General features: G+C 36.3%; 2 protein-coding genes across 3 annotated transcripts; one reads left to right on the top strand and one right to left on the bottom strand.

Annotated features, from left to right (window-relative positions):
- The first annotated feature begins 269 nt into the window (after window positions 1–269).
- On the top strand, window positions 270–8,200 carry LOC306853492 (histidine--tRNA ligase). Of its 2 annotated transcripts, XM_079390959.1 has the most exons (14): window positions 273–431; window positions 1,104–1,374; window positions 2,124–2,213; window positions 2,299–2,418; window positions 2,505–2,600; window positions 2,951–3,076; window positions 3,211–3,318; window positions 3,818–3,916; window positions 5,469–5,562; window positions 5,668–5,795; window positions 6,264–6,536; window positions 7,392–7,508; window positions 7,591–7,737; window positions 7,989–8,200. In XM_079390959.1, the coding sequence occupies exons 2-14, from the start codon at window positions 1,264–1,266 to the stop codon at window positions 8,040–8,042; spliced, it is 1,563 nt and encodes a 520-aa protein (XP_079247085.1). In that variant the 5' UTR covers window positions 273–431; window positions 1,104–1,263; the 3' UTR covers window positions 8,043–8,200. The 2 variants fall into 2 exon arrangements, with proteins under 2 accessions (XP_079247086.1, XP_079247085.1); XM_079390960.1 differs by lacking the exon at window positions 1,104–1,374 and having other exon boundaries at window positions 270–431.
- Window positions 8,201–8,700: 500 nt separating this feature from the next.
- Window positions 8,701–14,249, bottom strand: LOC306853499 (dead end protein 1-like). The gene is made up of 4 exons (XM_079390969.1): window positions 14,210–14,249; window positions 13,916–14,021; window positions 12,302–12,763; window positions 8,701–9,690 (listed from the first exon to the last, which is right to left on the bottom strand). The coding sequence occupies exons 1-4, from the start codon at window positions 14,231–14,233 to the stop codon at window positions 9,149–9,151; spliced, it is 1,134 nt and encodes a 377-aa protein (XP_079247095.1). The 5' UTR covers window positions 14,234–14,249; the 3' UTR covers window positions 8,701–9,148.
- Between the last annotated feature and the right edge of the window lie 1,136 nt (window positions 14,250–15,385).

Genomic DNA, 15,385 nt, shown 5'->3' with positions numbered 1-15,385 from the left:
TGGTGCTTTTTCTATTTGCATGTGTTTCCTGAAGTTGCAGCGCGTTGAGCTCTCTCGGCCACCGTAATAATTATTTTGGTATAAATAATTTTGGTATAAATATTTTGGTATAAATTACAAAATATAGAGAATAAAAGTTGAACATTTATTGTAAATATGCATGAAACTAGCTGGAGCACTACTATTATTATTTTTAAACAACAACAATAATGATAATAATAATTATTATTATTAGAAAAAATAATTTATTTATTCCATTTATCAAATGCAGTGACGTTTAACGTGTGCGCCGCAGTAGCTACAGTTCCGTCCCAGGTTCATCATCGGCTGTCTGGAGCACCATGGCCGATAAAGCACTGCTACAGGAGGCGATTAAAATACAAGGAGAGGTCGTAAGGAAACTGAAATCAGAGAAAGCAAGTAAAGAACAGGTTAGTATGAGATCTGAAGCGTTTCAAAGCTTAATGGCGGAACACATGGTGTGATCAATGGCTGCCTGCTGTATCTTTCATGTAGGAAAACGGGAGATCACAACTGTTTACGTCTCGTCTGCAAGACAGAATATGATCTGTTTTGTTGTTTTTAATTTATTCCATTGTCATTATTCAGTATGTAATGAATGCTATTCTGCATTAGACATGCGGCATGATGCTAACTGTTAGCCAGCTGATGCAATCTATCAGTCATGGTGGACATCATTACTGTATATGGATGAATGAATAAATCTGTAATGATATTGTGAAATGCATTCAGTTATAGTGACTGCTGTAGATTTAGAATGAAAATGGGACGCTATTGAGTGTCCAGCGATAAATCACGTTATCAATTATTGTACTTCAGTATGTCTAGTACACATCTATAACAGGGCATTGAAAATATGAAAACAAGACCCATGGCAAGTGTATGTAAAAGAGAGGCAAGTTAAGTCATATACGGGATATTTAAATTTCATGGGGTGCTAAAAAGGCCATAATACGTTTTATGTGCTCATCTAAGAGGTGTGGCATGTTTCTAGCTCAGTTTGGGGGTGCTGGTTGATTTTGACGGCCTCCTCTCATGTTTTGCTTCCTCATTGCTGTGATGCCTCTCTAATGGGCCCCTAGTGACAGGGTTGCTCACCACTTTTCTCCTGTTCTTCCTGCTTGTTGATACCATCACCATTGCTGCACACCTGATTATCCTCGCTGTTTGTGGGATCGGATGGTTCACCTGCTTTTGGACTCTATGGTATTGTGATTTTGGTGTGTGTTTGGACTGTGCATAATGAACGCTCTGGGGCTGGTCTCTATGCGGCTGTGTGCTGGACTCATGGGCCGTCGGTCTGCTGTGAACCTGCCATCTCTGCGCTTCTCCTCTGGAATGACTTTATCACAGGTACCTTTTTATTTCAGTCACAGTTCAGTCACTGCTCATCTTATGACTTTTAGCTTTACATGCTGCCTGTCATCTGCTCCTGTTCTGTTTCCCCATCCAAAACAATACTGAACTTATTGAAGAATAAAAAAATAAATGTACTAAAAGGGTAAGAAAATAGCAGGTCATGGTTCAAAATCAAGAAAAATATATATGTAATTTCTTACTATTTTTATACAGTACTATTTGGGGTTAGTAAATAAAAAAAATTAATTAATTAGTACTTTTTTCAACAAAGATGCATTAAATTGCTCCAAAGTAACATGCAGCATGAATCAATCATTTATTTTTGAACCGTGTCTTATACACAGAGGCACTGTCATGTTAGAATAGAAAAGGGTCCAAACTGTTGCTATAAAATTAGAAGCACACAATTCCCTAGAATATCATTATATGCTTTAACATTAAGATTTGTACTCATAGAAATTACTAAAGTAGTCAAACATGTTCATTAGAAGGAGATGACCCAATACTTTTGGCATTATAGTGTATTTTGCATTACAATAAAGAGAATTGGGGTAAAAATATTTCATTTTCAGGAAGAAAAAAAAAAATCACAAGGGGAAAATAAATTTACAAAATGGGCTTTTTAAATTTTAGGCTAAAAAATGGCCTAGATATTTTCATGACAAGTTTCATGATTGACCTAGAAGCAATTTCTGCGTTTTCATTTTTCTGAAGGTAAAAACTCTGTGCTGTTTGTTTTTCAGATTGATGAAGAAGTGGCCAAACTGCTGCAGCTCAAAGCTCAGCTGGGAGGAGATGAAGGAAAACATGTGTTTGTTCTCAAGACAGCCAAGGTATATAAACAACTGACATTTTAGACAGGTTTGTTTGAAGTGAGCCATTTTGCAGTGAGCTATATCTTTAATTTCTTCTCTGTAGGGGACCAGGGACTATAACCCCAAGCAAATGGCTATCAGAGAAAAGGTTTTCAACATCATCATCAGCTGCTTTAAACGCCATGGTGCTGAAACCATCGATACCCCTGTCTTTGAGCTGAAGGTCTCTTTAGCAGTTACACGTTCATTTGTGCATCACATAATTGCATTCATTCACCATAATGACCCTGTTTATTTGTGTTTATGTAGGAAACATTGACAGGGAAGTACGGAGAAGACTCCAAACTCATCTACGATCTGAAGGACCAGGGAGGAGAACTCCTGTCTCTGAGATATGACCTCACTGTATCCATATGTGGATGTGTTTATTGATCTAATATTGAATCTTTTTGCAGACACATAGCTGGTGGGGGAAGTCAGATTGATTTGCATCTGTTAGCTTTTTTGATTTAGACTGAAATTACCATTTTTCTCCAAGGGACCCAGGAAAGAAATGATCAAGTGAAAGCCAGAAAAAGCATCAACAGACAAACAAGTCGTTGCATATTCTCAGTGTTTCTGAAATCTGAGTGATTGCTGTAAAAGCTAATTTTGATTGGCCATATTGTGTACAATCTCACCGTAACTGCATAACATTTTTTTTGAAGACTCAACAGTGCTGTCAGCATTTGGCTCCTTGACTTTTTTCTCCTCAGGTCCCATTTGCTCGCTATCTCGCGATGAATAAAATCACCAACATTAAGCGCTACCACATTGCAAAAGTGTACCGCAGAGACAACCCGGCCATGACCCGGGGCAGATACAGGGAGTTCTACCAGTGTGTGAGTACCTCTCTCTAAAGCATCCTTCATTATTATTAGCTATTATTATTATTATTACTCCTTGAAGTAGTAGTAGTTGTAATACTATTATTATTATTATGAATGTAAATAATTCTTGATCTTTGTGGCTGCAGGATTTCGATATTGCAGGTCAGTACGATGCCATGATCCCTGATGCCGAGTGTCTGAAAATTGTCTACGAGATCCTGAACGAATTAGATCTTGGAGATTTTCGTATCAAGGTTGGTTGCTGGTCGACATGAGAAATTCGCAGTATTGTGAGCTGGGTATGAAAGCTGAAAAATGCTTCTTCTGCAAGGCAACAAGGCACGTCATAATCCAATGACCTTGTCACGTCCTGTTTGCTGAGATGCTTTCATCTGATTGTTTTTCGAAGGCAGCATAGATGTATCCTTTGCTGCCTATGATACCCACAATCCTGAGCGTTCCATTCGGTGACAGTTGATCTTAAAATAAAAAAGATGGCATCTAAAAGTTGCACTGTGTAACCAACTTTTTATACTTTTGATATCATTTCTAGTGAGAAATTAGTGTTGTAGTAATTAAATATTTGCTCAGTTATAATCCAAAGCTCTGTCCAAAATTGTGCCTGCAGAGTCAATGAGGCAACATGTCAGCAGCCTAAGCTTTCAGAAGCAGCTATGGTCATTAGTCTTTGTAGAAGCTCTTGTTGTGTATTTATCAGTTTGAGATGGGATATTCACTGTTGCGGTGTTTCAGGTGAATGACCGACGCATTCTAGATGGAATGTTTGCCGTGTGTGGCGTTCCTGACGAGAAGTTCCGCACTATCTGCTCCACAGTGGACAAACTGGACAAGGTGAGAGATCAAATTTGAGCATTAACATCTGGCGACTGGAGAAATGCTTTCTGTTACAAGAGAACACTTGCATAGTTTTAGTTTTAATAAATGTGTGAAATAATAGAATGCATTTAAGGTAGGGCTGGGCATTGACATAGATTTTAAGAATCCTATTCCGTTTCACAAGTCTCTGATTCAATTCGATGGCGATTCAATTCAGTATCCATGAATCTGAATGCATAACAGGTACAGTGCACTTCAATCATTCTTAAGGAACACAATCTTTAAACTAAAACTGTAAACTATACTGGGAACCCTGTCAGCTGGTAATATATTCATATAAAATTAACAACAACTAAAATGAAGAACTGCCCATTTTCAATCAACTCTATAGAAACATTTAAAATTGCACAATGAAGTTTTATATAAACTTTTTAATTGCATAATGTTTCTATTCCAGTTTGTTGCTGAAATTTAAAATAAAATATTTAAACAGTGGCTCTCATAAGTTTTCATGTCGTTTACTGTATGTTTGAATTAGTGATGTCAAACGATTAATCATGCATCCAAAATAAAAGGTTTTGTTTACATAATATATGTGTGTATACTGTGTTTATTTATGTATATATAAATACACACATATATTCTGAAAATATTTCCATGTACATATTTATATTCATATAATTGATATTTATAAATATTTTAAATGTATAAATTTAAAAATGTTCTTAAATATATGCATGCATGTGTGTATTTATATACACATAGTAAATATACACAGTGTACACATACATATTATGTTTTTTTTTTTTGGATGCGATTAATCGTTTGACAGCACTAGTTTAAATATACCTTTATCTGTCAGCACTAACAGTTAAAATAAAATTTAAAAAGTAATAAAGTGCCTATATTTATTAAAATGTTTTTCTCTGGAGTTACTTTGTCTAACTGACAAAATAAGTTTATAAAAATTTAATGGCTTTCCTGATGTGAATGTAATGTTGACATTTGCTTACAAGCTGTGCTTCCACAAACTGATGTGCTACAGTGATCACATTAAATAGTGTGCAATAGTATTTATTGTTTGAATTTTGTTTTAAAATTAGCAGAATTTGAAAGCTGAGTCTTCATATCTAAAGTAGCAAAGCACAAAGCATATTGGGATTATTGAATAGTAAGCACGCTACAAATGATTTGTGATATGATCTGCTAAATGACTAAAAGTAAAGAGTGTAAAGACCATCGACTCTACCGTGCGACTCCACAGGGCTAGGACACCGGCAAAGGATATGAGTATCGCGTTTTATTTTTAAATTTTTTTCCTTTATATATTATATGTTTACTATTGAAATGTTGTTGTTGTATGCATTTGTCAATTTTATTTAATTTCTGTATTTTCTTAAATGGGTGTATAGAGTATTTACGGAGTGTTAACTTTTTAGTTTCAGTTACTTTTTCTTATTTGTAAGTCGCTTTGGATAAAAGCGTCTGCTAAATGACAAAGTAAAGTAAAAGTATATGATTGAAGACAGCCCTAGTTTAAGGTTTGAAGTGCTCGTTGTGTTTGTAGATGGCCTGGGAAGATGTAAAAAAGGAGATGGTGAATGAGAAAGGTCTTTCAGAGGATGTGGCCGATCGGATCGGGGAGTATGTCAGCATGCAGGGTGAGTAAACATTCATCACACACACTTTACAAAGTCACTTACAGTCAGTTTTTACCTGACCAGATGTGTTCCCTCTTGAATTTTCCTACATCTGCATCAAATCAGGTGGACAGGATCTGGCCGAGCGGCTGCTTCAGGACCCCAAACTGTCCCAGAACAAACAGGCCTGTGCTGGGCTCACAGATATGAAGCTGCTCTTTGGCTACCTGGAGCTCTTCCAGGTCACAGATAAGGTGAGGTCAGAGGTCAAGAATGCGTCGAAAGAAAATTCAGTTATTTCCTATTGTGGTTAATACTGAACAAAAGGTGTGTTGTGAAAATGCTTTTACTCTGCTGTCTTTTGTAATTATATATTTATCCATCAAAATGAAAATAATTGCATTTATCTTTCTTACTTCTATTTACAGCTAGTAAATATATATATAACCCCCCTCCTCTCTCAAAATTAACTTGAAAAAGATACTATATGCGTCACGCCTGTCTATTTTTTTTTGTATGCTCCACATGCATCTTCCTTACATTTTATGATCCATTAGATAAGAAATACACACCCTATAAAATTGATTACATGGGTGTTTCATTTCAGTAAATGCAGTTATAATTTTATGTTCATTATTTATTTTTTCACACCCATTCACTGTCTGCATCTGTGATCTTGTTTTTTTGTTTGCCCTCATTAATTTTTAAATCTCTCTCTCTAGGTGGTGTTTGATTTGAGTCTGGCTCGAGGATTGGATTACTACACTGGTGTGATTTATGAAGCCATTCTCTCCCAGACCATCCCAGCGCCAGTGTCCACTCCCGCAGAGGAGAACGGGGCGGATGAGGCTGGTGTGAGCGTTGGCAGCGTGGCCGGAGGAGGCCGATACGATGGTCTGGTGGGAATGTTTGACCCCAAGGGCAGGAAAGTTCCCTGTGTTGGTGTCAGCATTGGGATTGAGAGGATCTTTTCCATCATGGAGCAGAAGGCCGAGGTGAGTGAGAGAAAGAGGTTGTATAATTCCTTTTTTTGGGGGTCTGCTTTGGAAGCTTGTTTTTTTTAAGAGTACATTTAAATATAATATGAAATGGTATTTGCAACAACAAAAAACTAATATTCATGTTTAGTTTTAAATATTTAATGCTTTTTAAACATTTAGAAAGATCAATGGTTTATTTTTAATACTTATTTTAATTATTTAATGCGATTTAAAATTTACGTAATTTTAATTTTTTTTTATTAAATACATTTTTAGAATGGAGCCACTGTAATGGTTCATTTTAAATATCCAATTAATGGTTTTTAAACATTGAGAACATGAATGTCTAATTTGAATATTTATTTTAATTATTTAATGCTATTTACATTTATTTGCAAGTATTTTATTTATTCATTATTTAAGGATATTTTTAGGATGGTGCCACTGTTTTAACTTTTAATGAAAGATGTTTAAATTAAATGGGAAGATTAATGGTCTTTTTAATATTTATTTAATAATATTCAAATTTTAATTCACGCTATTGAATACATTTTGTAGAACGGTGCCACTGTTTTTTATGATAAAAGTTACATTTACTAAAAGTTACTTAAATTTAAAAACTTTTAAAACAATTTGAATTACTAAATGCTTTTTTTATTTATTTCCTTTGAGTTAATTTTTGGATTGGTGCCTCTGGTTTTTATTATAAAAGTTATTTATGATCTGTGAAGTTTAATGGTTTATTTTTAAATATTGATTTTAGATATATAATGATTTTTATTACACCAAGTACATTTTTAGAATGGTACCACTGTGTTTTAATACCAAAGGTATTTACATAGAAATGTGGAATGTTCTCATCTCCTCCAGGCATCTTCAGAGAAGGTGCGCACCACTGAAACTCAAGTGCTGGTGGCCTCAGCGCAAAAGAACCTTCTAGAAGAGCGACTCAAGCTGACCAGCGAGTTTTGGAACGCCGGAATCAAGGTTTGTATATGCTTGAATGTAGTTTCAAGAAAACCCAAATGAATTTGGAGTTGTATTGTGGATCTCTGACTCTGTGCTACAGGCTGAAGTTTTATATAAGAAAAACCCGAAGCTGTTGAGCCAGTTGCAGCACTGTGAGGAAACTGGGATTCCACTGGTGGCAATTTTAGGAGAACAAGAACTCAAAGACGGAGTCGTCAAACTGCGCAACGTGGCCAGCCGAGAAGAAGTGCGTTTGATAGTCTCGCAGATTGTTTACTATTTGTCATGCCTTTTAACATCATTTTGACTAACTGATTATAAAACAATTTTATGCATTATTTCAAACTAAATGTTTAGAACAGGCTACATTTGTCACACAATATTGCATGGCATGTTTATTAATCTTCTTGAAAATAAATAGTTATTTTACATTTTTATACCTCAATTTTTGGGAGTCCGATCAAATAAAAATCACTAATGTCATCTGGTTTCCTGTAGGTTGATGTGCCCAGAGCGGATCTGGTGGATGAGATCAAAAAAAGAACCTTGTAGTCTTGAAAAGTCACCATATAGACCGAGGAGGAACAAACCAGTTACAGTTGTGTCGGTTATCAAACATTGACATTAAGGAGAAAACATTCAACTCATTGCCTGTTCTTTTAAAATGTGCTTAGATTATGTCAGATCTATCAATAAATGAGTAACTAAGAGATTTTGTTTGTCTCATCTTTGTGTCAGTCATATGTTTTAAAGCCACATGCAAGATGTTACTTTTACATTGTCTCTAGGCCTAAATCTATGTAACTTTGTCTTTAGGACAGCCATAAATATTGCAAATTTAATAATTTAATTGAAAAAAAAAATTACAGTAGTAATATTTCCTTAGACAAATTAGTATTGTAATTTTACAGCTTTTAAATAAAACTTCCTAATTTTTCATGCAAGTTGTGATTCACCTTTTTTTTTTTTAAATTGAAAGTTATTTTACAGAATTGTTTTACATGTAATATAGATTAATATTTTTAAAAAATGCTAATAAAATTAAGAATTGATTTTAATCATTATATATATTAACCCATGTGATTTGAAGTATCATTCATATCTGTAGCAATTTTCTGCATGAAAGTTGACGACTTACAAGTATGAACAATAGTGATATCCAAGTCATAATCAGGGACTTGAGCAATAGCCTACACAACAATCATTTCTTGGAACAACTTATTTACTGTACAAAAGTCATTTATAGTCAGTACAACCCATCAAACAAGGAAACGAGCACACCATGCAAAGTCAACAAAGGTGACAAAAACGCAAAACAAATACGGTGAAAAGCACTCATAAGAAGTTGTGAAAACATGCAATCATCCAAATGTCATGAGGCTGACTAAAATAACAAATGATTAATATTACATTATTAAAATACTATAAAACATACAAACGAGAACATACTTCAAACCTCTTTCATACCGCTGAATTCAAGAGCTTGTAAAATCAAAAGAAATCCACTGCCCAGATTGGCTTTTTCCCCCCTTTAACATTAAACTAAATACTTGTTCAATCATTAATTTCCTCTCATTCATCTGAAACTGGAACAGTACATGCCTTCAAACCGTAATACTGAACGTAAAACTGATAACATTACATTAACAGCTCAAAATTTAGAAAGGTCGTAAACTTGAGACCTTACAGATGCTTTGGATCACCAGCTCGGCGACGGCTCGATAAACCTCCTCCTTCGTGGCCTGAGCACTGGGGCCTGGAAGGATCTGGATAACCCCGTACAGGGGAATAAGAAAGCATGGGATCAGGACTTCATAGCTGAAGCAGAGGAAGCCGTCGGAGCTGGCATGATGGTAACGGACTTCATACTGCGGAGTGCCGAGCCTGTAGACCTCGCACATCCACTGCAGCAGAGACACAGCGTCGCAGTTCACGGGGCCTTGTGGCTTCATCTCATCTCTCGGAGGGCCGGCTGGACCCCACACAGCCCTGAAGAAGGACTGGAGAGGGGGGTGGGCCGGGACATCATGAAGGGAGGGCTGAGGTTGCAGGTGGGGAGGCCTGATGGAGGGTTTGGGGAGGGGATTCAGAACAGGTGGGGTAAAGGTGGCGTCTTCTTGTCCAGTCTCAGATACATGCTTTGACTTGGAGAAGGACGTCCATTTCACGGTAATGGAAATCCCATAATGCTTCTTAAAAGCTGAGAAGACATAAGAAAAAAAACAACTTAAAAGAACAATTTGTTGAATGTTACAATACTTGAATTTTTATATTTATATATAAATATTTATATGTGTGTTGACAGAGTGCATCATTACTCCAGTCTTCAGCATCACATGATCCTTCAGAAATCATTATAACATGCTTATTTAAATTGTAATGTTACTTTGCTGCTCAAGAAACATTTCTTTATAATTATCAATGTTAAAAACACTTGAGCTGCTTCATATTTTGGTGGAAAACATGATCATTTTTGTAAAGGATTCTTTGATAAATAAAGTTTGAGAGAACAGCATTTATTTAAAATAGACATTATTTGTCAATCTAATGCATCTTTGATGAGTAAAAGTATTAATTAAAAATCCACACACGAGTATACAGGTGCTGGTCGTAAAATTTGAATATCATGAACAAGTTGATTTATTTCAGTAGTACCATTCAAAAAGTGAAACTTGTATATTAGATTCATTCATTACACACAGACTGATATATTTCAAATGTTTATTTCCTTTCATTTTGATGATTATAACTGACAACTAATGAAAGTCCCAAATTCAGTATCTCAGAAAATTTGAATATTGTGAAAATGTTCAATATTGAAGACCCCTGGTGCCACACTCTAATCAGCTAATTAACTCAAAACACCTGCAAAAGCCTTTAAATGGTCTCTCAGTCTAGTTCTGTAGGCTACACAGTCATGAGGAAGACTGCTGACTTGACAGTTGTACAAAAGACGACCATTGACACCTTGCACAAGGAGGGCAAGACACAAAAGGTCATTGCTAAAGAGGCTGGCTGTTCACAGAGCTCTGTGTCCAAGCACATTAATAGAGAGGCGAAGGGAAGGACAAGATATGGTAGAAAAAAAGTGTACAAGCAATAGGGATAACCGCACTCTGGAGAGGATTGTGAAACAAAACCCATTCAAAAATGTGGGGGAGATTTACAAAGAGTGGACTGCAGCTGGAGTCAGTGCTTCAAGAACCACCACGCACAGACGTATGCAAGACATGGGTTTCAGCTGTCGCATTCCTTGTGTCAAGGCACTCTTGAACAAGAGACAGCATCAGAAGCGTCTTGCCTGGGCTGAAGACAAAAAGGACTGGACTGCTGCTGAGTGGTCCAAAGTTATGTTCTTTGATGAAAATAAATTTTGTATTTCCTTTGGAAATCAAGGTCCCAGAGTCTGGAGGAAGAGAGGAGAGGCACATAATCCACGTTGCTTGAGGTCCAGTGTAAAGTTTCCACAGTCATTGATGGTTTGGGGTGCCATGTCATCTGCTGGTGTTGGTCCATTGTGTTTTCTGAAGTCCAAGGTCAACGCAGCCGTCTACCAGGAAGTTTTAGAGCACTTCATGCTTCCTGCTGCTGACCAACTTTATGGAGATGCAGATTTCATTTTCCAACAGGACTTGGCACCTGCACACACTGCCAAAGCTACCAGTGCCTGGTTTAAGGACCATGGTATCCCTGTTCTCGTTTGGCCAGCAAACTCGCCTGACCTTAACCTCATAGAAAACCTATGGGGTATTGTGAAGAGGAAGATGCAATACGCCAGACCCAACAATTCAGAAGAGCTGAAGGCCACTATCAGAGCAACATGGGCTCTCATAACACCTGAGCAGTGCCACAGACTGATCGACTCCATGCCACGCCGCATTGCTGCAGTAATCCAGGCCAAAGGAGCCCCAACTAAATATTGAGTGCTGTACATGCTCATACTTTTCATGTTCATACTTTTCAGTTGGCCAGCATTTCTAAAAATCTTTTTTTTTGCATTGGTCTTAATTGATATTTTAATTTTCTGAGATACTGAATTTGGGACTTTCATTAGTTGTCAGTTATAATCATCAAAATTAAAGGAAATACACATTTGAAATATATCAGTCTGTGTGTAATGAATGAATCTAATATGCAAGTTTCGCTTTTTGAATGGTATTACTGAAATAAATAAACTTTTTCATGATATTCTAATTTTATGACCAGCACCTGTATGTGACCCTGGAGCACAAAACCAGTCAATTTTTCGAAATTGAGATTTCTACATCATCCGAAAGCTGAATAAATAAGCTTTCCATTAATGTATGGTTTGTTATGATAGGATATTTGGCCGAGATACAACTATTTGAAAATCTGGAATCTGAGGGTGCAAAACATTTAAAATATTGAGGAAAATCGCCTTTAAAGTTGTCCAAATTAAGTTCTTAGCTATGCATATCACTAATCAAAAATTAAGTTTTGATATATTTACAGTAGGAAAGTTACAAAATATCTTCATGGAACATGATCTTTACTTAATATCCTAATGATTTTTGGCATAAAAGAAAATCAATAATTTCAACCCATACAGTGTATTTTTGGCTATTGCTACAAATATACCCCAGCAACTTAAGACTGGTTTTGTGCTCCAGGGTTACATATTAATAAAATAAATAAACCTTGATGTATTACTTAATGCATAATACACAGTATATACACAATATACTTTACTACAAATTCACATACTACACATGCAACATACTACATACAACTGTCTTGCAAAATAATAGCCATTTGGTTAGTAATCCAAATATTTCCATGTCCCGGCATACCTTGCATAAGCACTTTCTTGGCCATGGATGCGGCGTAGTGGGAGGAGTAGTTCACAAGAGCCACAACCTCTCTCCCTTTGGGCCCGGCCATCTTCAGAATGACATCCTCCACCCCCTCAGACACCATTCGCAGCACCGTCAGCAACTTCACCTGATTTATGTCAGTCGGAAGATCCCCCAGACGCAGCTGTCGCTTCTCTGTGCTCTTGCGCACCGTCAGGCAGCCCCCATCCGGCAGACGGTAGTGATGCAGGGTCATGACGGCGGTGGAGGCGGTGACGGGGTCGCCGTACTTTGCATAGGCGAAGCCTCGGTTCTGCCCGCTGAAGTTCATCATGAGACGAAACTCGTAAATAGTGCCAACGCTCTGGAAAAGAGGGATCAGGCGGTCCTCGTAGACCTCATGTGGGATCTGGCTGATGAAAACCTCACAGCCGGGGCCGGGAACAGGACCTTGCCAGCCTGGAGTAAGAGAAGAAAGTAAAGAAAGGAGTGATAATTTGGGTTTCCTCAAAAACAAAAGTGACTGGGATTACATTTCAAAAATATTTCATGATTAATTTTAAAACTAATTTGAGAATAATATGAGACATACATTCATACACACAGTTATGCAAATAGAAATAAATTCTCATTTATATATTAATTTATTTTATATATACACTTTTGCCAAAATACACTTTTTGAAAGTACTTTAATAAATAAAAATAAAATGAATCAATATAAAGTAGTAACTTCAAGGCTTCATGATTTTGTGTCCACTAGCGGTCAAACTGTGATAGAAACATAATAAATTATGACCATCACAGCCACTGAAATGCCCAGACTGTCAAGATCTGACTTTATAAAGCATATATACTTTGAGATATATTTCATAGTGCATTAAGCTCTTGAAAATAAAGAAAAATCCTCACAATATGATCCTTTAAAAGTATAATTATACTCTTAAAAACCACATAAGCACTGACCACACTCAGATCAAAGCTGAAAATGAGATGTACTCCTTGAGCAAAAACTAAGGAAGTGCTATCTATGCACTCATGATTTGTTACATATAAAAGGCATTTTATAAATACATGTAACTTTTAAAATTGACTCATTAGGGATAATATTCCTGAAGTTAAGTGTGACAACTAAAACAGATATTACTTGCGCAGAAAATACTGTTGGTGTCTGATTTAAACAGGTTATTTACATCTAAAGTGATAAATTAGAATTTAAGTTCACTCATCTACAGATTTTGTTTTAAAAAGGATCTTGAACTAATAATTTCAATCAAGCAATAACCATCCAATCAGCAATAATTGAGCAGCAATGAGGACTTGCAGCCTAATTGAGCTCCAGGTGTCCATGTTTTATTGGAGGTAAAGACAAACACAAAAGAGGCATGGTTCAAACTTTCGTATCAGTTCTTTCTTTTAAACCCAAGATGATAAAGCTTTATTCCTAAAAACTCTAAAAGGAAAAGCAAACGGCTTGTTTCTGCTCTGCTTAACGTTGCGAAGGAAAATAAGAGGCCAGCTCCGTCTTCATCCACACCATACTCCTGTCTCATACCATGAGACACAAAATGCCACAGGTTGATCTCAGTTCCATTCAAGAGTACTCACTCACCAGGAGGAGGACCACCATATTTCCTCTGCCCATTGACCTGTGTTAAAGTGATTGAGCTTTTCTGCATCCATTCTTGTAGTGCCTTCAGTCTCTGCGGGTTCAAAACCTGACAGAAATCAAATTACAGAGGTGATGTAACGCTTTCCATCTTATATAGATGAGCTGAAGCGCTCTCAAACGCCAGTCTGTGATGACACACGATCAAACTCATGGTGCGTAAAATTCTTACTGCGCAAAGTTTTGGCAAAACAAGTGTGCTGTTTATAAATATTAACTGTAAATAAAATCGCTCACCTGCTGTAGCTGCTGTCTCTCCATGTCGCTGTCCACCTGTGATGGCACACCTGTAAATTGGTGGAAAAGTCAAGCAAAGGTCATTAAATAAAGCTCAAGACTCTCTGGAAACACTATTGGACACGCTTGAGGAAAAGGGGCGGATTCTGCGCAGCGCGCTCAAATTTCAGTCCTAAGCAGATATGGTGCTGATACTTGCTCAATTAAGATTTTATAGACAGCTGTTAAATTTATAATTGTTCGTGTTTGCATGAATGAATCTGTTATGTAACTTTTAAAAGCTGGTTTAATTGGGGGGAACAATAATTAGAGACGTTCCTCTCTTCACCAGCAGGTGGCAGCTGTGCATGAACATCATCCATCTGACTCGGCAACATTGATACTGTTTGAAAACATGTTTCATTTCATCTTTCGAGAGCCATGCATGTGCAAATACGTTTTTTTTTTTTTATCGTTTAGTTATGTGTACAAAACATTAGGACATGGATCTTCGTGTTTTTATTCCAAGGAAAATGTTGTATAATTAGGTGTCCCGCTGGGCTGAGTTTTCTCAGGTCATGACCCCTGCACCATAAAACTGTCTACTGACGCAAACAGCAGTGGACGCTTTTTCAAGATTTGTGTTTAGTTGTTCTTAGGCATTTGCTGTATTTGTTTTCAAAGTGTAATATTTCTTGCTTTATTTTTTATTTATACATTTTTTTTTTACTCCTTTTTTCTCACAGAAAAGTGGATTGAGAAAAACAGCAGTGCATATGCTTTTTCAAGTTTTGTGTTTTGTTGTTCTGGGATATTCCATTTGTTTGTTTTCATGGCTTAGTGTTTCTCTTTGTCTTGCTTTTTTATATAGATTTTCTTTTATTTTTTAATTATATTCTAAAGATTTTTTTCCAGAAAATTTGATTAAAATGCAATATAACTATTTATTCATGAAATAATTAACTATTTTTGTTTGTGGTAAATGGATGTCATTCACTGAAATAAACATAGCCTACATAATGATGTGGAATAGCTAAATATAGTAGGCAAGTGTACACTGCAAAGTATGCAAGAGTTTCTATTCCAAACATTTTTTTTTCACAATGTTAAGATGTCAGTTGTGAATAAATCTCAATATATGTGTTCCTTTGAGATATGGTAGATTTATGTATTATTATCTATTATTATTAGTATTAT

This window comes from Barbus barbus, assembly GCF_936440315.1.
Source record: "Barbus barbus genome assembly, chromosome: 33".
Classification (NCBI taxonomy): Eukaryota; Metazoa; Chordata; class Actinopteri; order Cypriniformes; family Cyprinidae; genus Barbus; species Barbus barbus.
Note: the sequence above shows the minus strand (reverse complement) of the source record. Positions and strands in the feature narration are given on the sequence as shown.

What these genes read in the sequence shown, in the direction of transcription:
- LOC306853492 (XM_079390959.1), top strand. Translation starts at nt 1,264, where the DNA reads ATGAACGCTCTGGGGCTGGTCTCTATGCGGCTGTGTGCTGGACTCATG. An exon ending in CAGTGGACAAACTGGACAAG is followed by an intron (nt 3,917 to 5,468) that starts GTGAGAGATCAA and finishes TTGTGTTTGTAG; the next exon opens with ATGGCCTGGGAAGATGTAAA. An exon ending in ACGTGGCCAGCCGAGAAGAA is followed by an intron (nt 7,738 to 7,988) that starts GTGCGTTTGATA and finishes GGTTTCCTGTAG; the next exon opens with GTTGATGTGCCCAGAGCGGA.
- LOC306853499 (XM_079390969.1), bottom strand. Translation starts at nt 14,233, where the DNA reads ATGGAGAGACAGCAGCTACAGCAG. An exon ending in AGAGACAGCAGCTACAGCAG is followed by an intron (nt 14,022 to 14,209) that starts GTGAGCGATTTT and finishes GATTTCTGTCAG; the next exon opens with GTTTTGAACCCGCAGAGACT. An exon ending in CAAGAAAGTGCTTATGCAAG is followed by an intron (nt 9,691 to 12,301) that starts GTATGCCGGGAC and finishes ATGTCTTCTCAG; the next exon opens with CTTTTAAGAAGCATTATGGG.